At 44.2% G+C, this 26491-nt stretch overlaps 1 protein-coding gene across 4 annotated transcripts in view; it reads right to left on the bottom strand.

The window, feature by feature from the left end:
- cables1 (Cdk5 and Abl enzyme substrate 1) overlaps nt 1-26491 on the bottom strand; it is a 142431-nt gene that overhangs the window by 14095 nt on the left and 101845 nt on the right. For 2 of the 4 annotated variants that reach the window (XM_067979102.1, XM_067979090.1), the window contains 4 exons: nt 24061-24166; nt 23055-23126; nt 20773-20929; nt 15844-15947 (listed from right to left, as the gene is read on the bottom strand). In XM_067979102.1, coding sequence (XP_067835203.1) covers nt 15844-15947; nt 20773-20929; nt 23055-23126; nt 24061-24166 — 439 coding nt within the window. The remainder of the gene's footprint in view (nt 1-15843; nt 15948-20772; nt 20930-23054; nt 23127-24060; nt 24167-26491) is intronic. The other 2 variants (XM_067979109.1, XM_067979097.1) reach the window with 1 other exon arrangement.

Raw genomic sequence — 26491 nt, 5'->3', positions numbered from 1 at the left:
TTCTCATGGTTCCACTCTTACCCATCTGAGCACATTCACTGCTTTACCTCCTGTACTCGCAGGATCACTTCAGTGGTGCCTCGGGGCTCTCGCATCCCCCTAGTCACCATTCACGTTTCGTGTACTGTTAAAGGAACAGTTAAAAAAATCCCCAGTTCAAAAACTGGAAGTGATTTTTTAAAAAACTATTTTTGAATAATCCCTATTTAAATTTTCACTGGGTAATAATTCATGCGCTGAGACGTAGTGATACAGGGTGAAAGTATGAGGTGCGGGCACTGGAAGTGGTGTGTTGGGAATTTGTGAGCGTAGGGATGGGTGATTCTTAAAATGGTTGAGGGTGTGAGGAACAAAGATTGGGAGTGTGGTAGAAGGGGATTGAGAGTGTGGGGAGAGGATGTTGGGATGGATCACATGAGAAAGTGTTCAGAGTAACAGTGAATGTGTAGGAGCTGGAGGGAGTGTCAGACTGTATCTCATTAGCTGAACAATAGTATCGTAGGGGTTAAAATTGCAATGGTGCCTGATGGCCTGCATGGTGTTAGAAGGAGCAGAACGTTACTGACGAGCCACAGGAAGCAGCTGTGTGTGATATAGATGAGTTCACTTCCATATTTTTCTATACAACGAGTTCTCAGTCTTAAAATAGCTACTAATGGGAGCTGCCAAGTCGGAAACGAGACATTTCACCTGTGGGAAGGTTGTAAGGTCACAAAGATAAGTACAGATGAGGCAGGCCATTTAACCCATCGAGCTCAACCTTTCACAGAAATCTGTGATTGCTAGTTTCTGGCGTCTGATTCATGAATGATCTCTGAGCTTTCTTGCCTCCACTACCCTACCTGGATTTCACCATCTTTGCTGCGGTCTGTACTGACCAAATATAGCAACTTCACACCGAATGCCTTGCATTTTCCAGCACTTTGGAAACTTTGCTGTGTTCATTTGTTGGCAAACCGGACCTACGCACATTGCACTAACACGTTGAGAACGCTATGGCAATCAGATATTTCTGGGATGCATTAGTGGAGCCCTGGTGGCCAAACATAGCTAGAATTCCACAACAAGCTTGGTGACTGCAGAGAGGAAGACCAGTGAAGTATTTCAAGGAGTAAAGTCCACTTCTGCAATAACAATGCCTCTCAAGCTTGATGTTATTTACAATCAGACTGTTACGGATTTCCTGTGGTGCTACACATGCTTTATACTGCAATTAAACAATAGCTATAAAATTTAATTTGCACGTTCAAGATCGCCCTGATAAAAATGTGAAGTCAACACGTTCCCAGCAACATGACAGGCCAGTTTTTCTTGTATCTCCTGCGTCATGCTGTACTGTAACCAACACATAGGAGTGGAAAAAGGACAGAGGTCTGTAGGTTGCCAGGGAAACCATCAATATAATAAGGTTTGTATTGTGACAGGGCCAGCTGAAATTGCTGTCCTACTAAAAATCAGCATACTTTCTGTAGTAAGCTAATCCTTTCTAAATGACCGTAAGAGGGTCCAGTGACTGTTGTCAGAAATGGAAATGTCACCCTGGTACATTGAGAGGTCCAATGTGCAAGGATGGGAGGAAGGCACATTGGACTCAATTCTCCAATTGTTTGCTGGATGCTTTTAAAAAATATCCTGTGTTTCTGCTCACTCTTCTAATTTCTTGTATGTCTGGCTTGGCAGCATGTGTTTGGATTGCACTGTCACAGATGGTCAGGGACAGTATGCTGGTTTTTGGCTGTTCATCATACAGCAAAGCTTAGCAGCGCTAGGAATGGAATCAGAGTCGCTAGTTGAGTTTTCATTGCGTCTCAGCTCAGAAAGTTCTAGAATATCTTCTGCTTTGCTTTTAGGTTTTGTTTGGCCCTGTAGAGTTACAGTACGATTGCATTTAGTTGTTTCTGAATTTGCCCCAGTTCCCACTCTTTGGGGTAGAATTTGGTTTGGGCTTATTTATAGGCATCAAATGCACGCAGGGAATGATCCTAAGGATCACGAGAAATTGGTCCTCGGGCCTCTTTGTAATAATAGCGCATGCTGCGGGTGCCAATCGGGCTCGCCAATCTAGGCATTCCCAAGTGTGAGCGGGGGGCAGGGGGGATGAAAACAAGAGCTGGGTGTGTGCAGGCCGACAGCAGCCCGCAGTATTGCTGTGGAGCCAGGAGGAGAACTCACATCAAGGTGAGTAAAAACTAAAAACCTGTCGTTCTGCGGCCTCCAACAGTCCCTTTAAGGACCGCTGGTTAGGCCACTGTAGAACTGAAAAAACTAGTCACAACATACATGGCGCATTGGCCAACGATGCTTTCAGGCAGCCGCCAGGGACGCCTAAATAAAGCAAGGATCAGCATAGCGGCGGCCCAGAAATTCGTATACGCTGTGCCCATTTTACAACTAAAGAAAAGGACACAATGCATACCAATTTCTCTCCCTTGATCTCTATTTTCCATTCTTTTCTCTCAGTTTGCGGTACCTCTACAAAAAGAAAGATTTTCGAAAAACAAACCAAAGAAAAAATCAACCAACTGAGCAGTGGGAGCAATTCCAATTTCCCATCAGCAGCTTCACAGTAGGACTGGCTTGGAAGCGTTCAACCTAAATGCATGTGATCCACAAGTTGGTGTGTGAGTTTCCAGCCTTTGAAAATCTGGTTTGTTTATTCCTGCTTGGAATAATCAGCAATGTAAATGAAGTTTAAAGCAAAAACTGCACCAAGCTGTGATGTCAGGAGCAGAAGGTGATGGGGAGGTGAGGGGAGGAGTGCAAGTTACCTGAGACTGCTCCCGAGTACCCGCCATTGACAGGGGATGTGGTATAAAGCATGATCTGAGCTCTTAACTGAGGGATTGTGGTAGATTTTGAGGAGTTAGGAGAGGAGAAAAGGGCTAAAAAAAATAGGGTAAATAAAAATTTAAATTAAAAATAACAGCAGAACACAAATCTTAGGAGATTCAGTCCTTGTTGGGACATTTTAGAGGGAGCTTTATCTAAATGAAAGTCCATGCTTTATGTAAGATGAATGTTTGATGCTGACTTTGGGTTGTTTTTTGTTACTTGCCAACCAAGTATTGTGGAAATCCATCGCCCTTCTTAAGAATCTCTAAATGAAGCTACAGAGAAATCCACACATGTGGACTTCATTTGCCCGATAGTGAGGACATACCTTTTCTCACTTACCAAAGTCCAGAGGGTTTAGTCTTGGGTGGGCAGCAGCCACAGCTTAAGGAACCTCAAGTGTGCAAGAGGGTATTGCTGGAGTTTAGCCATGCAGCTGACTAGCACAGAGCACTAATATAAAACACTGGCAAGCTTTCCACCACTGGGACCACCCTACCTACTTCATTAAGGAGTCAGGCTGGTTTATCGATCACTAAGTGCCCTAGAGTAACACAGTAACATAGAAAATAGGAGCAGGAGTAGGCCATTCGGCCCTTCGAGCCTGCTCCGCCATTCAATATGATCATGGCTGATCCTCTATCTCAATACCATATTCCCGCTCTCTCCCCATACCCCTTGATGCCTTTTGTGTCTAGAAATCTATCTAGCTCCTTCTTAAATATATTCAGTGACTTGGCCTCCACAGCCTTCTGTGGTAGAGAATTCCACAGGTTCACCACCCTCTGAGTGAAGACATTTCTCCTCATCTCAGTCCTAAATGTCCTACCCCATAACCTGAGACTGTGACCCCTCGTTCTAGACCCCCCCCCCAGCCAGGGGAAACATCCTCCCTGCATCCAGCCTGTCTACCCTATCACAATTTTATACGTTTCACTGCACACCTGGCTAAGTTAGGTACGGCCATGGACGGTTGACTTGGTGCCAGTCTTCCATCAACCAAATTCAACAACAAAGAAACCTCATTTACCTCCGCCCAAGGAGTATAGTCAGTGGTTTGTCATTAGACTGGAACTGGAAGGACAATGTGAACAATAATCCATTTCCCAGCAGCTGTCGCCCTTCACCTTGCTGGGCAGAAACTTTGCACAAAACCATGCTAGACTAAGCGAGTGGAAACTTTAATTACCTCACCAAACTAGGAGGAGGCCTTTGAAAGGACCATCCTAGATATCGAATCCCTATCCTGATTTCCATGTTTTCTTAGTCCCTGATTTCAGTTTCACTCACACAAGGCAACAGGCACAAACTTAAGATCCACACAGCCCAGCAAAATTCAGAGACTCACTCTTTCATACACACACACACACAGGCACAGACAGATATATACACACAGGCACAGATGGATATACACACAAAGGCACAGACAGATATACACATGCAGAGGCACAGGCATACACATCGATGCGGACAGATATACACACACGGAGGCACAGGCGTACACACAGATGCAGACAGATAAACACACACGGGCGCAGACAGATATACACACACAGGAACAGACAGGTACATACACACACACACACACACACACACACGCAGGCACAAAGAGATACACACAGGCACAGACAGATATATACACACTCAGTCAGACATACACACACGGGTGCAGACAGATATACACACACAAGCGCAGACAGACAGACAGACACACGCACACACACACACACAGCAGCACTGAGACACAGACTTATTTCACGCACAGGCTACCAGCAACATCACAGACCCAGGCTTTAACTGTGTTACGTGTACACACTGGTGGACTGTCACGAACCCCACGCCTTATCTCTAGCATACACAGATAAAGGCTCACTTCATCTTATCTTTTGTAAACAATTTTACAACACCAAGTTATAGTCCAGCAATTTTATTTTAAATTCACAAGCTTTCGGAGGCTTCCTCCTTCGTCAGGTGAACGATGTTCACCTGACGAAGGAGGAAGCCTCCGAAAGCTTGTGAATTTAAAATAAAATTGCTGGACTATAACTTGGTGTTGTAAAATTGTTTACAATTGTCAACCCCAGTCCATCACCGGCATCTCCACATCATCTTATCTTCACAGGTACTGATAGAATCTATGTTGGGTCATGATGACAGATAATAACAAAAGTATTATTGATGAAAAGAAAATCACTGGTAGTAGAAAATGCTGGAAAAACCCAGTAGGTCTATCAGCGTCTGAATAAAGGGTCCACACCCAAGACATTAATGTGTCTTTTTTCAGATAACAGACCTGTTGTGTATCTCTAGCATTTTCTGTTTTAATATTAAAAAATGAAAACTTTAAAGGGTAATTTTCTTACTTCAGCCATTAATTTAAATTGAAACTAACTACACTTCCTGCGGTGCATTTCTCTCTCATACACAAAGAATGGGGTAAATTTTAACCCCCATGAACGGGTGGGTTGGGGGCGGGAGGGCAGTGAAAATACTAAGTTTTCGGAGCGGGACCGCATCCCGGCTCCAACGCGCCCACTTTCGGGTTTGACCCAGACGCGTTTGGATGCGCGCGCAACAGACACCCGGAAGTCCCACCGGCACTTAAAGCCGGCGGGCCGATATTTAAAACGGGCCAATTTAGGCATTTAAATTTTTGTGTATTGAGTTACACGAGCCATTTTAACTTCTTATGAACGTGCCTCCCGTGGCCTCTGAAACAAGTCATGGAAACGGAGGCGAGTTGCAGCCGGCACCCATTTGGACATTTAAACCAGTGATTGACGTGAAGAAAAGGTGAGTTTTTGCAGCAGGGCAATCAGTTCTCTCAGACAAACCTTTGGCTGGGAGTTCTTTGTGTTTAGAATGAGATTTCTTTGTTCGCACTCAGAATTCTTGTGTTCAGATAAATTTACCTACATTTTGGACCACCTCAAACTGACAACATCAGGATGGCGGGCGCAATGGATTTATTCTACAGTACATCTGAGGAGGAGGCACATCACCGTCCGCGGCAGGTACGGCATGCAGTTCTGGGAGTTGAAGGTGCACGGGATAGAGGTGAGCCACAGGGACCTGCAGAAGAGCAGAGAGGGGACCAATGGAAGGGCCGAGGTCTCAGGAGGCACTACCCACGTGAGAGGGTCTACAGGCAGAGGCTGAGCTTCCTGGACCTCTCTGAGGAGCAGTGCCGACGAAGGCTCAGATTGAGTCGTCAGGTGGTCGCAGATATCTGCAGGCTCCTTCGTGCAGAGCTGCTCCCAGCTGGGCCTGGTGGCCACGCATTGCCCGTCACAGTTAAATTCTCCACTGCCTTCAACTTCTTCGCCTCCGGATCCTTCTAGGGTACTACCGGTGACATCACCAGGGTCTCTCAGTCGTCTGCACATAAGTGCATTCGACAGGTCACACGGGTGGCTTATTTGCCAGGGCATCCGTCTACGTCAACTTCCCCATCGACGATATCAGCCAGAATGAGAGGGCAGTGGGTTTCCACTCTCTGGCTGGCTTCTCATGGGTGCAGGGTGCAATTGATTGCACACACGTAGCAATCCGAGGACCTCCACATGAGCCAGTACTGTTCATCAACCGAAAGGGATATCACTCCATCAATGCACAGCTGGTGTGCGACCACCAGAAGAGATTTCTGCAGGTGTGTGCCAGATTTCCTGGCAGCTGCCATGATTCCTTCATTTTGCGTGAGTCCAACATTCTGGACCTCTTCCACGCACAAAACAGACTTAAGAGCCGGCTCCTTGGAGACAAAGGATACACAATGGAGATGTGGCTCATGACACCTGTGAGAAACCCCACCAATGAGGCACAGCAGCAGTACAACAACAATCACATGACCGCCAGGTTTGTCATTGAACAAGCCATTGGAATGCTCAAGATGCGCTTCAGGTACCTGAATCGATCTGGGGGATCCATTCAGTACTCACCAGCGAGGGTGTGTAGAATAATAGTCGTGTGTTGCGTCCTGCACAACATCGCTCAACAGAGAGGGTTACAGGTGGAGGAGCTTGAATGCGCTCATGAAGCATCTGCACCTGCCGGCAACATTGAAGATGACGAAGAGGAGGAGGAGGACAATGACAATGAAGATGGGGAACCCATCGCCAGAGCAGCACATGGCTACTCGTGATGCCAGGGATTCACTCATATCTTACAGGTTCTCATAATGAGATCTGAAAAAATGAAGATAGTGAACTACTCAGACCGCCTGGAACAACCACTGCCACCAATACCAGCACCAGCACCCGCACCCCCAAACCAGCTTGCACGACAGTCTTCAATCACACCCATTGTAAATGCGCCCAATGGGTGACATCAAGTCTTGGCGTTCATGATGAAGCACATGAAAGGGCGATTTCACAAAAGGAACTCAAGAATGGGCAAGATGTGGCAGTGGTGGTGAGAATTATAACATTTAATGTGCATTTAACAAAAAACAAAAATAAATGAAAAACATGGGATTCCATCAGACACCCTTGTGCATATCCTTGGTAATCACCAACCTTTGCCTTCCTCTTCCTACTACTTCTACAGGGTGCATCCCTTGTGGCTTCAGCAAAGGTGGTGGCAGGTTGCTTATGCTGAGATGCTCTGGGCCTACAACCTCTAGGTTTGGAGCCCGTGAGGGCCCCGCCAATGACTGCTCCACCTGCACCTGTACAGGGGCAGACTCAGCCACCTGAAGAGGAGGCAGCATTGCGGGTACTGGTTGAGGGGGGGTGGGGCAACGGGTGAGATGAGGGAACGTTTTGAGTGGAGTTCCGACCTCCATGTCCCCTTTTGCCATCATCCCTTTCCTGGGCCAGGGCCACATCACTCCTGCCACTCTGCTGGACAGCAGCTTGGAGCAGATCTGTGACACATTCTAAGGCCACGGCTAAAGTATCTGTCTGCCAGTTTAAGGCGGCAGTCATGTTCATGTCCAGAGTCCGCATGGCCGTTGTCATGGCCTGAATGAACTCATTTGAGAGTTGTGCTTGAAGCTCAATGGAGGGCCACACTTACCCGTGCCACCAGTCCACTAATGCTGGAGTTGGACTCTTCCATCCTCTCCGCTAATGTGGAGACCGAGCATGGCACATTTTCCAGTACCTCGCAAAGGTGCAGTTGTACCTCTATCATTCTCACTCTCAACAATGGCCCCCCGGGGTTCAGCATCTGCGTCCAGCTGAGCAGAGCTTGAAGAGGAGTGCACCCTCCCGATGCGGACTCTCCACAGCTGCCCTTGCCACCAGTGTCTGCTCATGCTCACTTGTGAGTGGTGAATCACTAGGTGCCAACCCAACTATTTGCCGAACAGGACCCACCGAAGTGCGAGTATCTGCGCTGGTGCATGGCTGGATGTGATGTGCCCTCAGAGGAATTGAGCTCCTCTGAGGAATCGCCTTCTTCCATGGCGCCTGCCTCCTCATCAATGCTTGAAGGCCCTGGAAGAGAACATAAAGCAATATTAACAATCATCGCGGAAGTTAGTTTCCAATGAGCATACCGAGGTGTACAATAGGTCAATCATTGATAACAATAATTCATGATGTGTGTGAAGGATGTTAAAGTTCTGTCACCAGCCGTTTGCGAGTTGCCAGTCTCGCCATCTCCAACAGCCAGGCATTCAACCGTGCAACTGAGCTCCAATGCCTCCTCCTCCGCCTCTGTCAGGGCCACTATTTGTGGTGGGTCCCCTCCAGTCCTACTCAGTAGAGAAAAAGTACTTGAGAAACTAATGGGACTAAAAGCTGATAAATCCCCTGGACCTGATGGCCTACGTCCAAGGGTTCTAAAAGAGGTGGCTGCAGAGATAGTGGATGCATTGGTTGTGATCTTCCAGAATTCCCTAGATTCTAGACAGTCCCAGTGGATTGGAAGGTAGCAAATGTAACCCTGCTATTCAAGAAAGGAGAGAGAGAGAAAACCGGGAACTACAGGCCAGTTAGCCTGACATCAGTCATCGGGAAAATGCTGGAATCCATTATTAAGGAAGTGACAACAGGGCACTTAGAAATTATAATATGATGAGGCAAAGTCAACATGGTTTTATGAAAGGGAAATCGTGTTTGACAAATTTATTAGAGTTTTTTGAGGATGTAACGAGCACGGTAGATAAAGGGGAACCAGTGGATGTCGTATATTTGGATTTTCAAAAGGCATTTGATAAGGTGTCACATAAAAGGTTGTTACACAAGATAAGGGCTCATGGGGTTGGGGGTAACATATTAGTATGGATAGAGGATTGGCTATCAGACAGGAAACAAGACAGTAGGGATAAATGGGTCATTTTCAGCTTGGCAGGCTGTAACTAGTGGGGTGCCACAAGGATCAGTGCTTGGGCCTAAGCTATTTATAATCTATACTAATGACTTAGATGAAGGGACCGAGTATAATGTATCCAAGTTTGCTGAAGATACAAAGCTAGGTGGGAAAGTAAGCTGTGAGGAGGACGCAAAGAGTCTGCAAAGGGATATTGACAGGTTAAGTGAGTGGGCAAGAAGGTGGCAGATGGAGTACAATGTGGGGAAATGTGAGGTTATTCACTTTAGTAGGAAGAATAGAAAAACAGAATTTTTTTAAATGGTGAGAAACTATTAAATGTTGGTGTCAGAGAGATTTGGATGTCCTCGTACAAGAAACACAAAAAGTTAGCATGCAGGTACAGCAGGCAATTAGGAAGGCAAATGGAATGTTGGCCTTTATTGCAATGGGGTTGGAGTACAAGAGTAAGGAAGTCTTACTACAATTGTACAGGGCTTTGGTGAGACCTCACCTGGAGTACTGTGTACAGTTTTGATCTCCTTATCTAAGGAAGGATAGAGGCAGTGCAGCGAAGGCTCACAAGATTAATTCCTGAGATGAGAGGACTATCCTATGAGGCGAGGTTGAGTAGAATGGGCCTATACTCTCTGGAGCTTAGAAGAATGTGAGGTGATCTCATTGAAATATATACGATTATGAGGGGGCTTGACAGGGTAGCTGCTGAGTGGTTGTTTCCCCTGGCTGGAGAGTCTCGAACTAGGGGGCATAGTCGCAGGATAACAGGTTGGCATTTAAGACTGAGATGAGGAGGAATTTCTTCACTCAGCGGGTTGTGAATCTTTGGAATTCTCTACTCCAGAGGGCTGTGGATGCTCAGTCGTTGAATATATTCAAGGCTGAGATAGATAGATTTTTGGACTTTAGGGGAATCAAGGGATATGGGGATCAGGCAGGAAACGAAGTTGAGGTAAAAGATCAGCCATGATCTGATTGAATGGGGGAGCAGGCTCGAGGGGCCATGTGGCCCACTCCTGCTCCTATTTCTTATGTTCCTCTCCCTTGTATTTTTGCTCTCTTCTTCTACAGAAGGAACAGACGTGTGAGTGAGTGAAGGTGATGTGTTCACCCGATGGATGCATTGCTTTGAGTGAGGCTAACAATGAAACAGATGCGTCAGAGGGTGACTATCAGATTGCATCAGGATTGCGGTGAGTATGTTCACAAATGGGGAGGTGAGGAAGTGTACAGAAAGAGAAGGTAAGTTGATAATGAGACTCATGTGGGTGTGAGCAGTGATGTGATGGAGTACGCTTGGCAAGGCAGAGTGAGAGGAGGAGTATTTTACACCACAGGACGTCGGTGAATCAGTAACTGTACTCACTTTTCCTGACCTGGTTAGGTCATTAAAGCGCTTCCTGCATTGCACCCATGACCTTGCCACCGTGCTCCTGCTGCTAATCTCCTCTGCCATCTCCAGCCAAGCCTTCTTGGTGGCGGAAGCAGGGCGCTTCCTCCGATCAGCCAGGTATAGAATCTCCCTGCTGCTGCTCACACCAGTAGCAACTCAAGAGAAGAGTCGTTAAACCGGGCTGCTGCCTCACTCCTTTGATGCTGCATCTCTGCACATTTCTCCTTTCTTCCTCAAAGTCCATGGTTGCAATGGCCCTTTAAATACTCCCGTTCACAGCATATCATTCGGGTGCGCAGTACGCCCGCTCCACAGTTTGGAGATGCAAATTAAGGGCCTTCAACTTAGTCATGATCGCTCGAACCAATGCGCAGAAAAATGTTCTCCGTTTCCCATGCCACTATTCATCCCCCGCTGAGTTCCCACCACCATTTTAAACTTATGCCCATGTGTCTGCAGCAGCTGGAAATCCACAGCACCCAAGGCCATGTGATATTTCCAACTCTGGCTCAAAAGCCAGATGGGAGAGGTGGGGGGGAAGCCTCACAGTGGAAATACCTTGCAAGCATTTTTAACATTAAGTGGCTAATGTTATGCATAAGTCTTAATACATAAGAACATAAGAAATAGGAGCAGGAGTAGGCCAATCAGCCCCTCGAGCCTGCTCCGCCATTCAATAAGATCATGGCTGATCTGATCCTAACCTCAAATCTAAATTCATGTCCAATTTCCTGCCCACTCCCCGTAACCCCTAATTCCCTTTACTTGTTTCAGAATTGAATCATTTTTAGGTTATACATGGTGGCCTAGATTTTCCATTCAAGTTACCGGATTGGAGTGAGAAATGTCTACGAGGAGCTGCTCCACCAGCTCTCTGCCACTTCCATATAGGAACAGGAGTAGGCCATTCAGCCCCTTGAGCCCGCTCCGCCATTTGATAAGATCATGGCTGATCTGTGATCTAACTCCATATACCTGCCTTTGGCCCATATCCCTTAATACCTTTGGTTGCCAAAAAGCTACCTATCTCAGATTTAAATTTAGCAATTGAGCTAGCATCAATTGCCATTTGCGGAAAAGAGTTCCAAACTTCTACCACCCTTTGAGTGTAGAAAAGTTTTCTAATCTCACTCCTGAAAGGTCTGGCTCTAAATTTTAGACTTTGCCCCCTAGTCCTAGGATCCCCAACCAGCGGAAATAGTTTCTCTCTATCCACCCTATCTGATCCCCTTCATATCTTATAAACTTCGATCAGATCACCCCATAACCTTCGAAACTCTAGAGAATACAACCCCAATTGGTGTAATCTCTCCTCGTAACTTAACCCTTGAAGTCCGGGTATCATTCTAGTAAACCTACGCTGCACTCCCTCCAAGGCCAATATGTCCTTCCGAAGGTGCGGTGCCCAGAACTGCTCACAGTACTCCAGGTGCGGTCTAACCAGGGTTTTGTATAGCTGCAGCATAACTTCTGCCCCTTGTACTCTAGTCCTCTAGATATAAAGGCCAGCATTCCATTATCCTTACTGATTATTTTCTGCACCTGTTCATGACACTTCAATGATCTATAAGAATGGAATACTGTTGCAACTGATACTTGGGGGGAGAATTTCCTATAACAGCTTAATCAGGAAGTTAAAGCACGACTTTACGCCCATTCGCATGCCAATTTTGCCGACGTCAATTTACACCGAAATTTCCCAAGCACCTAATTAGACTACAATGCCGGAGCATAAAAAACCAGTGTAACATAAAAATTCTCTCTGCTTCCGTAATATTTCGGATGATTCCAGTGTTGTCCTGACTGTCAAATCTCACTATACCACAACATCAAGTGAGTCACTCACCACTACTAATTCTATTAATAATACTGGGCTGTAAAGAGAACAGACAGAACGATTTGCGAGCACTTCGTAACTTACGTGTATAAAAATTGGATTATTTTTCATGACTTTGACTCAACATTACACTCAGCAGCGTGAAAGGGTAGTTGCACAGCTCTCCCAAATAACAGCTTGCCCTCATCGTTTTAACAAACAGTTATAACGTCTTTTATATTCAACTCACTAAAAGTTCCCAAAACTTATTTTTAGAGCTACACTCTACTCTCTGTGTGTTCTATGATTCGTACCTTACAAATGGATTAAATTTGAAGACAGTGATGGAGGGACTTCTTTAATTGTCTGTTGTGCGATGTAATGATTGCACCCCAGGCACAACAACATTGAAGGTAGTTTTTAGCCTTTCATTCTGATAAATGCTCACTGATTTATTGACAGATCTACACTTTACATCCTGATGAATTAAATGAGCACACAAAGCAAGTTTAACATGCTTTGATTTTGAATTCCGGGACTGGATCGCGTCTGCCAATCTCTTTGAAGAGCATAAATTCAAAGGAAGCCTGTGTGCCTGAAATTTATACCCATACTGAACCTGCGTAAATGCAAGAAATTTGCGTTGCATGCTCTTTCAGATGGGGGGGGGGTGGAGCTATGCTAATGAGTAGCACAGTGTCTGGGCAAAGGTTTCAAAGAACCGGGGCAAAAGATAGAGGAAATATGGGCATAGTGTAAGAATGGGCGTAATTCACTTAAGCCCGGATTCCCTTGATCTTTTGTGCCTGAAATTGGCATTGCTCCGTGATTATGCTGTTTGTGGGCACAAATTGACAGGACCTGGGCCTTGCTGTTTCTCTGGCTGCTACATTGATGGTGGCAAAAATCTACAAATGTGAACCGTGGTATTGGAACGATAGGTAGTTCACTTGATTTCACAGAAAAGTTGTGAAATCATTATTGACCGGCAGGAAGGTAATAGAGTAAGGATTATACATAATGACATTTTTGATTTGACACCTGGAAATATATTGTTGAAGCAAACCAAGTCTCCACAATATGGTCCAATTCACTTTGCTCGCTTATCTTATCTACCATCATGCACTTAATAGAGACCCACTGCAATAGCCACATTGTAAATTCACAGGATGTGAATCTGTCCCATGGCTCAGTGCAGACTAAAAATGCACAGCTTTAACAATAGTTCCCACCAAAATGCACAATACAATGACATTTCCAAATGGCCCCTGATTGGGTCAGGTCTAAATGGACATTCCCCTTCAGTGCAAGAGAATATAAAGCACTCATTTTATTTCTTATTATCTGTTTTGGAAAAATTGCACTATAAGACTGTTGTCACACTCCCAAAAAAATGAATTGAGCCAATAGCATTTTGCATTTTCACACAAGTCTACATCTGTATCACCTTCTGCCCTCAAAGTCATACATTATTAATAGTTCATTTTTCCTCCGCGTGCATGAACATTACGTACAGTATGTGGTGTTTGTACATTTGCTGCCTGCTGATTTTCAATCGTGATTACAATGCCACTTAAAATACCTCAAGGAGCTGACCAGTTATGGGTCTAGGCACAGAATAGACCTCACTGCCTGCAGGAAGAGGTTTGAACATGTCAGTCTCCATTTGCTGGTAAGCAAATTAAATACCCATTTTCCTGTTCTTTCTAGATGTTACAAGTATTACTACTGGAAATAAAGAAAATTAACATTTCAAGGGCTAAAATGGCAGGCTTCCTTTCATCACATCAAAAATTAGAACAAAGCTCATATTTTATCTTTGATGTTGAGGCAAAAATGTTTCCTGCTATCTCCCCTATTAGCTCTCTTTGTAACCTTCAGCAGCATTAATAAATAATCACATTCAGCAGGTTTGTAAAGTGCAAAGAAAACTCATTACTCAAGAGAGCAGATGTTACACTTCCAGTATCTCCTTGAGGGATAATTAATGAATGAATGCAATTAAAAATGAATCACTCCCCCAATGGCTTGGTAGATACATTCACAATCCAGTGAGCTACAGTACTAAGCCAAACATACCAGAGATTTCAGGTTTGATCCCTGCTCTATGTTGACCTCAGCCAGGGTGACAGTAGGAGTGTTACAGTTGGCCTCAGGCCTCCAGGTTTGGAGGAAGGAGAAGAAATCATTCTACGACACAACGGGGTAGATTTTGGTCTGGGCCTATTTTCCAGCCTGCCCAAACCAAGAAGCCTTAAGATCGATGGAAATTGGTCTTTGGGCCTTGTCAGCATACTCGGTGCAATTTGCCGGCATTGGTTGCACTTCCACAGGCAGCTCGCTCGAGCAAAGAGATCAATGTTGGGCCACCTGACTCACCAGTAGTGGTCCTCGGTAAGTCCTGCGCGGGAGGATTGGAACTGGCTATGGAGGGTCGGGGGGGGCGGGAGGTGGGGGGGGGGGGGGGGGGGGGAGCGGGAGTGCAATCGCGACTCCTGTGGAGTGGCGGGAGTATTCCTGCTCCTCCTGGCTCCATGTGAATGGTTTATTTAAGAAAATAAATATATTTTAAATTATCTTTCGTTGGTGGCCACGCTGAAGAATCCTGAGCAGGACAGGCCCAACAGCTGGATCGCTCATCGCCGACAAGTTTCTTGATGGGGTTCTTCAACAGGTGTTAGGCTCCTAATTTAGATATTTAAGGGGCCTAATGGCTGTTTTAGGCATCCATTCGGGACGCTTAAAAAAGAGGCCCATGCATTGAGCAGTTGGACCAATGCCTGCGCAATTTAGGCGCAGGCAGTCCCACAGCTAAATTGGTTTGCTTTGCGCCCGTTTTAAGCCCAAAAAACAGGTGCAATACATACCAATTTCTACCCCAATGACTTTTACCAGAAATTATGTATGTGCGGACGTTGGTTGTGAAGACTTGGGGCTTGCCTGTGATACTATCAATATTTGAATACCCTGTCAACATCCACTGCCTGGGTTTACACATCAAGACAGGCTACTTTGGCAAGGCACCAAAAGGAAGACAGCACCTAAGGAACTATAATCCAGTATGAGTCAGTGTCTCACGAAAGAAGGGCAGTTCAAAACAGATCTGCCTGACTTCCCTGTTACGACTAACACCCTATTTTTAACAAAAGCAAAATACTGCGGATGCTGGAAATCTGAAATCGCTATTTTTACCTCGCATTCCTTGCTATTTGAATCTTTTCAGACAGTTTGTCTGGATTAACTTGGTCAATCGCCTTCAGATTCTTCAAAACGTCACCTTGAAGTCTCTTCTCCAAAGCAAACAAGCCTAACCACCGCCCCCCCCCCACCCCAATCTTTCCTGACAACCTAGATCCTTGATACTTTCAATGTTGTGTACTATTCATAATTCTTGTACAGTAATGTTTTATAGCACCATTTGGACAAGAATGAGGATATTTAGCAAATTTGCAGATATGATTTCTACAGTCTCACGCCTGCATTCAGCCACACAAAGCTGTTGTATACGAGAGCACCAGCCACCACCTACCATATAGGAAGGGAAGATCAGAACTCGCTTGTGTTTTCCACATGGCCACTGCGGGTCATCCAGCAGGTTAGGATCGTATTCTGCAAACTCCCCCATTTCATTACCTGTAATAAAATCCCAACATTATTTTGTTCTTCCCAGAACCATTCTCCTCATCTATTCTTTACTTTACCAAACATTTCTGAAAGAGTCCTGCCAATGTAATTGGGAATAAGCAGTTAAACGGAAATATCTAAGCACCACTCTGCGGTCACTATTTCCTCTCATTTTTTTGAAAATTACAGAATAGCTGTTGTAGATATAATTATAATTTTGTTTTCATTATATACATTTGGAGTACTGTGCACAGTTCTGGCCTCCAAATTACAAAAAGGATATAGGAGCATTGGAGAAGATGCAAAATAGATTCACAAGGATGATACCAGAACTGAGAGGTTAGAACTATTAGGAAAGACTGAACAGGCTGAGACTGTTTTCTCTAGAAAAGAGAAGGCTGAGGGGTGACCTGATAGAGGTCTTTAAAATTATGAAGATTTTTGAGGGTAAACATAAAGAAGATGTTTCCACTTGTGGGGGAGTCCAAAATTAGAGATCATAAATATAAGATAGTCATTAATAAATCCAATAAGGAATTCAGGAGAAACTTATTTACCCAGAGTGGTTAGAATGCTGAGGCAAATAGTATAGATGCATTTAAAGGGAAGCTAGATAAGTGCACAAGGGGGAAAGGAGTGCTGTAAATTCCATTTAATTCTATGTAATATGTATGAAAATATGTGCAACACTGTAGAGAGATAGAAAGCAATGTATATACGACAGTATATGATTTTTCTGGGCTAATGAGAGTAATATATCCTGGTTATATTGTAAGATGCATTATTTAAGCCGCCCACCTACAATTTACAAAGCAACAATTCAAATCATCAGAATGCCAAATTATGTTATGCTACAAACTGCCTGAAGTGTGTGTATGCTGCTGCTCCCCCAGTCTCATTATAACAGTACAACAGCTATCTGGGATCCATCTGACAGGTAATCAAATGTCAAACATAACTCTAAAACTGCCTCCTCCTGGACTGAGTCAATACAGTTTATTAAACAATCTGTTTACTGGATGTTGATGTAAATTTAAGTTCATTATTCAGGACTACCCACTCTCATCTGACAAAATATGTTGACTTTTTCAGACGTTCAGTAAATTTTCTCATGGGAGTGACAACAAATTTGTCGATGTTAAAAAAAAACGATGCCGCAAAGCTGACAGGATGTGTCAAAGTGACTGTAAGAATCCACAGCTCACAACAATCTGATTAAAAAAGCTCATCCTTTGGGCAAGTCAGCCAGCATCTGCATTGTGTAAATTGAGATATTTCCTTCAGTCGATGTATATATTGATGTATTAGTGGGGGATGTTAGGAATGACTGGAGGAATGGCAACTGTTTCATCAGGGTCACCCCAGTCTCCAACAGGGAATCCATCACCAAACTGTTCAAGAGCTCTTCTTGAATAGAGGGGTACTGCTGGCATCTACAGACTGTCCATAGGCTGAACTGGCACACATGAAATGTGTCATAGTAGGGCATTAAATTACAGAAGGAAGAAAATATGGGAATTTTTAAAAAAAAATAAAGCTATATTACGACAACAATAACAAAAGTTCTGTACTGGCCACTAGTTCTTGCCTGAGTCTGACACCATTCTCATTCTCTGTAGTTTCTGTCTTACTAAATCCTTCTATAAAAATCTGCAGCCTTACTGTAGAACAGCTTTCTAACAGCCATTTAAATTGGACATAATTTATATTGATGACTTCAATTACAGCAGCTTTATAATTTGTTATTTTTAATACTGTACCAAGTAATAATATTAATTAACTGTAAAGAATGCTCCTTAGACTCTGATATTAACATTTCATTCCTTACAATAGATCATGAAAGCACCATATTATTAATGATGGAATTGAGGCTTTAAATCATTTTCCTTTTTAGTTTTTGGGAATTATTTACCAACAATGTTTAAAAAGTTATGTTACAGTACTTTACGGCTGAGTGCTACACAATCCAGTGAGAACATTATCAGAAGGTCTGGGTTCAAATCCAGCTCTCTCTACTGAAACAGTCCCTAAGTAAAATGAGGCAGGATATGCTTTTCTGGCACTGGGGTCCATGCACATTATGCGAGTAACGTGGCAAGCTCCACAAAGCACCTCACTGGAGAGGTACTGTTGTCAATGTGGGCTTCAATACAAACTCTTCCACATGCAGACATGGCCACACTCCCTCCTCCTCACAGACAGAACCATTTGAAATTGATATAGCAGTCATCGCAACGTACAGCAATCTATTTACTTCCTGAACACATTTTATTTCTAGTACAATTAGAGTAAATTTCACTTTCTTTATTATCGTCTATTACTTCCGACTGTGATGAACTGGGACAAGTTAATCCCCAGTAAACGATCAGGTTGTCTACAGAACAATGCTGGGTGTAATTGCAAACCTCAATGGATTTGAAAATTCATTATTTTACAAACATCGTTTCCTATTTGCAGGTAAGTTAATTGTTATCTTTTTAGTAAAACTAGTTAATCAGCTGTGGTGTTGCTCATGGATGCAGAAATTGTGCCTTTCTCGTTATCTCATTGCTGTTTGTGAGACCTTGCTGTGCGCAAATTGACTGCCACATTTCCTACATTACAACAGTGACTACACTTCAAAAATTGGCTGTAAAGCAAGTTGAGACGTCCTAAGGCTGTGAAAGGCGCTGTGTAAATGCAAGTCCTATCCTTCCTTTCAATTCCCTTAACAGACGGCAGTATAGTGAATATGTTATTAGACTAGTAATCCAGAGGCCTGGACTAATAATCCAGAGAAAGTGAGTTCAAATCCCACATGCAATTAATTGTTCCTCTTAGTTCCTATGTTAGGACAGTGACTACACTTCACAAGTACTTAATTGGCTGTAAAGTGCTTTGGGACTTTGAGGTTGTGAAAGGCGCTATATAAATGCCATTCTTTCTTTCCGAGAAGGTGGTCCCACCAGAATTATTGCTCTCAGGCACGCAATAATGCAAGGTTAGCTCATTTAAATATTTTACTGGGGCTCCACGATGTGCTGGGTGCATCAGCAGCCGGTGAAGAACTGCTGACTGCCTTCTTTTCCAATAGGATTTGGGACGGGCAGGGCAATGGCAGAGCACTTTGTCTTTTTTTTTAGTTTTATCTGTACAGAAATATTTAACCATGTAATTTAGAGAGATCAGCTCTAATCTTTCGCGACTCCCCCATCTTTCGTGCCATTTCCCATTCCAAATGTGCAGGATTCTATGTGGACTCACGTGCCAGGCCTCAATTCCCTTTTGGGAAGAGCAGGAACAGGAAGCAAAAGTAACAGTAAAGTCGGGCCAGAGACTGCCAGTTAGGGAGTGAAACCGCAGGGCTTGGCTGGTACAGTGCATGTCATGCGGAGTCAGGTGGGCAGAAAGATGCCACTCAGGGCTCATTGAGGGGCAAGACCCCAGATCGGGCCCGACGTCAGGTTGGAAGAGAGGCTGTTTGGGACGATCTGGGCACAGAGGCAGGCTGGTGTTGAGTGGGATCAGGCACAGAGCCTAGTCAGATACAGAGGCTGAGTGGCCTGAGACCTCCATGTAAACACACTGGAACAGGAAATTTAGGTCTGCCAGAGCCCAAAAGCTGGGCAGTTGGGGCCTTTCCACAAAAGGAGAAAAAAAGTAATTTTAAAAAAGGGAAAGAAACTCTAAAAATAGTGAGCTGAAAATAAAAGTAGGAAATAAAAAATGGCCGCCGTGTATACCTTTATGTCGGAATCAAATTGGTCTAAAGTAACACGTGGTTAGCACTGACCAATCCACAATATTAGGGGCTCACTATAATATTACAATCCTACAGCCTGTTATATTGCAGACATACAAATACAGAACTTCATGGTCTGTATATACTTGAACAGTAAGAAATGTTACTCTTGTCCCACCAGTTGCTTTACTCTGCCCTCGTAGAAGTCTTTCTAGAAGAAAGAGTATCTAAAATGGGCTAGTACTATATCCTGTTCAGATGGTAATATTATAAAAATGACATTGTGGATAAATATACTGCTGTCTGTGGTACTGAGCCAAACAGACCAGAAAAATCCCAGCTTCAGTTCCTGAATTAGTTGGTAGCCAGGGCATTGATGGAGATGCTACAACTGATATCAGGTTCCCTAGCCTCGGGAGGGGGAAAGAAACTAGCCAGTGTTCCTGTTGCTAATCACTGTGTGATGATACCTCTTTGAAGTATTTGTGAATGGATGAGGATAGGGTGGTGGTCAGTCAAATACGGACAAAGTCTAGGCTCCGACATGAAGAAGAGCCAACGGAAAGCTGCTGACACCTGTGGAGCTACCCCAGCACACGTCAGAAACTTCAGGAGTGCAAGGTTATGGGGAGAAGTTTCCGGAAGAAAATGACACTTGAATAATAATGCTCTGTATGACTGCTGTGTTAGTAAGAAGCAGGAGGAGGAGGAAGATGCATCACCTGTCCCCCATATTGTGTAACATCCACTTTACTCAGAGCTTGGCTTTTTCTGGTACTGTTCTGTCATCACACAAAGGGCTTGTTTCAAACAGTCAGATTTAAATACTAAAGAACTAGGCTGAAAGAACTAGAAACAGTATGCACTTTATTATTCTCTCCAGGTCTACCAGCTGCAGCTTCCAGGGAATAGTCTATTGATACGTCACATTTACTCATTTGAATATCATGTTTATTTTTGAACTCTTATGTTCCATCCAGCACAAGTACTGGATATTCTCACCTGACAGTTAGCATTTCTTCCAGTTCATCAGTCACATTCTGTGTTATAAAAGCCTGAAAATAATGTGTAAAATGTAAATACTACATGCAATTACATGTTCCTCTTAGTTACCTGTGTCAATGCTCCCTTGGGAACTGTTTGCCCTCCCAAGAGGAAGATTACGATGGCTGCTGTTCCGAAACTGGGATAATGAAGCTGTAGAATCAATTGTATTCCTCCTTCCTCCCAAGACATTGGTCGGATAAAGAAACTGAGTGTAAGAAACAGTCTGTGAAGCAAAAGTTTAAAAATGTGCATCAGTGAAAATATATCCTGTATTTCCTGCTGCCTCAATCACTGGCCTCTGTCTCTAGTGTAAAATATAGCTGAAGTTGTATAGTAGTGATAGGACTTTACAATTACTTCCTGAATAACATAATTCTTACTAAGGCATTTTATCTTTAAAATGTCACTAATCTAGGGATCTTTTGAATGAGAGTGAACTTAGTCAATCTGCTCAGTGAACTGATAAAGTTCTCACACTTGTGAAATAAACCCATGAGTGAAGCACCTCTGACGAGATAGCCTGGTTACTGCAGGTCACTAACATTTGAACTTGTGAAGACAAATACACAAGAAACCTTTTGATAAAAATATTAGAACATACAGCAATTGCTGCTGTTTCATCTCAGAGCCTGAAGTCTGAATTCAGATGGACAGAATAAAAGCCTTCTCTCTCTCTCTCTCTGTAAGGATAATGTGAAATGAATTTGGGCAGACTTCATCAAGTTCCCAATGGATGTAAGCCCACAGCAGAAACCTGCATGAAACGAGCTGTCTCACTTAGATAGACCACAAGGATAACAGGTGTCGGAAATGTTCTTACTTTTTCGGATGGCGAAGTTGTTCAGGGCGCTGCAAACTACAACTATGTGGGATACACGATCTGGAACATATTGTGAAGCCCCTCCAGATTTATCAAGTCAGCGAAAGCACCTGGCTAAGTCTTCTTAATGGCCACTTTAGTAGAGGCATATGCTCCTCAGCTCTGTTCTTGCAACTCTTAAAAGGGTCATTATCCATGGTAGCAAAAAAGTAGTCCAGTCATGTGACTGTCTTCCTTGAAGAGCTCAGGGAGGGCAGAATTCCTAAGGATGATTGGATCATGACAACTTCCAGCAAATCTAGCTTTCATGTGAAGGATCCTTTACATGTGGCGACACAAAATCGGGACATTCAGTATGCAGTACTCCTTTGTGTTAAGAAAGTTGAGTGAATTAATGCTAGAAGCTTGCAATGGTATGTGTGCCATCTATTGCATTCTGCACTTTGAGGAACCCAGCAATGTGATAAAATTGGATGGTCCTATCATGCTGCCTTGCTATCGTGCCAAACTAGATGAATTCCCCAACTCTCCTAAAATGTGTTATCAGTTACCTGCGAATGCATGCCCAGATGGCACTCTGGGTGACATTGCAACGATCCCCTAGGGCTGCTTGAAATGAGTCTGTGACATAAAAGTTGAGTACGGTCATTATTTTCATAACCATAGGCAGAGGTGTCCGGGCAGATGATCTTAGCTGCAGGTCTTCATGTATTAGCTGGCATAGGTCCCCTATCGCCCCCTTGGTAAAGCACATTGCTTTAACATAGGGGTCCTCACCAAGGTCTTTATAGGATCTGTGTGACTTGTAAATTCCTTGGAATGAAAGGTAATATCTTGTGGAGCACTGTCTCCTCAAATGCTGCCTCACTCTCCTTTCCTCCATTCTGCCCTGCCTCAGCTCATCTGTTGCTGAAACATCGATGCCTTTGTTACCTCGAGATTCAACTATTCCAATGCTCTCCTGGCCAGCTTCTCACCTTGCACCCTCCATAAGCTTGAGCTCATCTAAAACTCTGCTGCCCATACCCTAACTTGCATCAAGTCCTGTTCACCCATCACCCCTGTGCTCGCTGACCTACATTGGCTCCCGGTCTGACAAATGCCTTAGTTTTAAAATTCTCATCCTTGTTTTCCAATCCCTCCATGGCCTCGCCCTCCCTAATCTCCTCCAGCCCTACAACCCTCTGAGATCTCTGCGCTCCTCCAATTCTGGCCTTTTGCGCATCCCCGATTTTCTTTGCTCCACCATTGGCGGCCATGCCTCAGTTGCCTAGTCCCTAAGCTCCGGAATTCCCTCTCTAAACCTGTCCATCTCTCTACTCCTTTAAGATGCTCCTTAAAACCTACCTCTTTCACCTGTCCTAAAAGCTCCTCATGTGGCTCGTATCATGTTTGATAATGCTCCTGTGAAGTGCCTTGAAGTGTTTTACTACGTTAAAGGCGCTATATAAATGCAAGTTATCGTTGTTCTCTTCTTTCTCCTCATTTGAAATTGTATACAAGGGAATGCTCACTGGGAATCCCATACCTGGTATTCAGAATCTCTTACTGTGGGTTGGGGCAAAAATTTCCTGGCGGCCTCAGGCAAATCCCGCTCAATCTAGGTGCAAGGCAAAAAAAAAAGGTTTTTAAGTTCTCCCATAACTCTGGCAATCTCTTTTGAAAGTTTCTTTAGACGGCAAGCTCCAAAGTAAAGCACTTCCACCAGTATCAGCTGATACAGGCAACAGGTAAGCCTCATTTATTCATTTCAAGTTACGCTTGATACAACGAGAGCTTAAGTCACAGGATTTGAAGGACTTCAACACAGTTCCTCCTTTATGGTAATGAGCTCTCAGGAATATCAGATCAGTGAGCACATGTGCGGAAGGCCCCAGATGGCATCACAAACTACAATGCCGCCATTACGGAGTAGACGTCTGGCAGAAATGGGTTCCACCTGCAGAAACCTGCCAAAAAAGGCGAGTAAATTTGGGGCCAAAATGAAAGACTGAGTGTAGAATTGATGGTTCAATCTGTGTATCATCCCTTCAAGGGAGAACGTTTTCCTCCAGTCACTTAGTCCATGAAAATTCAGTGTGAGTATATGGGTTTTCCGATTTTATACTTGCACCAACTTTTTCCCACCCGGAAAAAAGATGCCCATAGATCTGTTGTGCATTGGATTCAATGAATCGAAGATGCTTTATGTACTTACAGCTTTGAATAACAATTTCACAAGTTGTGATTTCATCCTCAGTTTAGGACTTTCTGAAAATAATTAGTGGCTGCACAAAAACAAGTCACCCACATATATTGTTAACACTGATTCCATTGTGTCCTCTAAACGAACAGAACATTTTGTAATGGATACAGTTTACCTCTCACTCTTGATTTTCATCAACTTCAAACACAAATTTAGTAAATAAGTTTCTCTTTAAATGACTATCCAGTCAGTTTTAAAAGCTGGAATCATAAAAACGGAGAAAAGCATCTTTGGATCCATAAGGCCTAAGTGCCTACTGCAACTCTACTGCTGCCCCAACGAGACCCACCTTGCCATCAGCACCCAGCTCCACTCCTTCAAGACCAATCACCATCTCCTTGGCACCGACTCCACCAGAAGGATGCCTCTGCCTCCCGCCCTCTGTTTTAATATCCCTGAAAATGTAGAATCACTAGAAATCACTCATAGTAATACACAGATCAGGGAGCCAAAGATAAAAAGAGTGCACGCGACTTTCTCCATCTCTGCAGACCTGCAGTACATAGATTGCACGCCAACACTGACTGGTAGATTTTTATTCATGGAAAAGGCAATCATAGTTGGATGCATCTCCTGGTATTACATATATTTCTTTAAACTTCCACTCCTTTCTTTCCCCTGCTCTCCTGAAGAGTCTGGCCCATGCTGAGATATGGTTCCACAGGCCCCAGCAATCCCCCTTGCCTCAGCTAAGTGGCCTTGCTTTATATTATGGCCCCGATTTTAAAGGGGGGGGGGGCGGGTACGGTGCACGCGAGACCCAAAGCGTGAGGCACGCCCGGGGACTCGGGGGATGCGGAGGCCTGGCCGATATTTACGGCTAGGCCTCATTCCCATAAATCTTCTTGCTGACCCGGCCAGATCCAATACCTGGCTGGCGGGTGGAAGTGGGAATTCATCAACAGGAGCTAGCAGCCAGGAACCCAGGTAAGTGGTGGGGGGGTGGTCTGGCTGCGATCGGAGTTGGGGGTGGAGCGGGGGACAGCCCGTGGCAAGGGAGGAACAAGGCCCACAAGGAAACCTAAAATTAAATGTAATTATTTACCTGCCGGGGCCTCTTCTGGCCCACGATCCACCTCCTGACGGGTCTAGCCATGGAGGGAAAGCCATCACTGCTTCCTAGCTCAGGCCTCCAACTAAAATTGCAGACCGGATCCTGATGACATCTGCACATTTAAAGAAGGACCCGCCTCCTTTATGTGGGAGTCCCGCTCACCTGCTCAAAAGAGCAGGTTAACATCAGGACACGCCGGGAAGGTAGCAGAATCAGAGGGGGTAAGTGATTGCCCTTACTTCAACTGTCCCCCAATCCACCCGGTTTCCACCAGGCAGCAGGAGTTAAAATCAGCCCCACAAGTCCAGGCAATGAGTGCTAGCGGGCTATTTGATCTTGGGGGGCATCTCAGCAAAACCTGATCTCACTGAGAGTCTGCACACACCCACACACTTTCCCGTAAGAGTCAATGGATAACATACAGGAGCAGCAATACTGGGTCATTTTTCTCTCTAGCCAATTGTAGGACATCAACTTCTGCTCTACCTTAGAGTGGCTAACTCAACACAGACCTCACAGCTAGAGAAGAATAGCAGAACCTAGTGAGACCAGAGTGAAGGATCTCCCGAGAGTTTGGTAATATGAAAAACAATTTGGAAACAAGGCCCTGAAAGTTGAGCTGCAATTTCTCAAAAGCTACTAATTTTTCAGAAACGGTCACACTGTAAAGAAAGCCTTTAGCTGGAGAATTTGCACTCACTGTTATAATAATAAAACATCATCAAAAAAAGAGAATGGCAGAAAATTGTTAATATTGCTCTCTCATACGCTGTCTGGCACTTGTACCACGCTCTGGAAAATAAGAATTTCGAAATGCTGGCAATGACGTTACATACATCTGAATAATTAAATATGTTATTAATCCCAATTACTCAATGAATACTGCTTCTCCCATTGCCAAACTTCTGCTTCACAATTCTCGATCTTATAAATTCACAAAAAATAATATTGATAAATGTTGCATGATAGGACATTACGGATTTTAGTGTTACTAGTGTTACTTACTGTGTGATCGTAAAACAAGATCGATCAAATGTGCCTCTGAAGCTTCAGCTGATATGTGTACTGCAGAGAACATATCAGAACCACAAAGACCTGAAAGGTCCCAGGTTTCACCCCCCAGTGCATGCTGAGTAAGCCGATCTCAGGTGGGGTAGTGGTAGGTGCCTCAGGAAGCCTGGGCTAGGGATGAGAACAATCAGTCAGAGTTCACACTCCCGATTGATATGTGCCTGTCAGGCGAGAAGATCGGGCTTGGCTGTGATACCCACCTTGATCAAAGAGCCTGCCGACACTCATGCTCTAGGCACACATATGAAGAATGGCTACTTAGGCGAGATGGCAGGGGCATATCATAGAGTATATGACATACGTTAATGTAAGCTTATAATTATCAGAGAAATGTCAGCACATTCAGCCCATCGTAGCTGTACCAGCGATAGCTCCACATCAGAGCTTACTATGTTGACCCCATTTCCCTGCTTTTCCCCATACACTTTAATATTTTCCTTCTTCATGTGTTTACCTACTTTCCTCTTAAGTATCATGATTGATTTGGCTTCAGTAGCCACTTGTAGTACAGTCCCCACCACATATAGTGGGCGTGTTCATGCAGACGCGATTTGCCCGCTATATTCGATGGCTGGTATAATGTGGTAGTGCTATA

The sequence above is a fragment of the Heptranchias perlo genome, chromosome 3, assembly GCF_035084215.1.
Source record: "Heptranchias perlo isolate sHepPer1 chromosome 3, sHepPer1.hap1, whole genome shotgun sequence".
NCBI classification, from domain to species: Eukaryota; Metazoa; Chordata; class Chondrichthyes; order Hexanchiformes; family Hexanchidae; genus Heptranchias; species Heptranchias perlo.
Note: the sequence above shows the minus strand (reverse complement) of the source record. Positions and strands in the feature narration are given on the sequence as shown.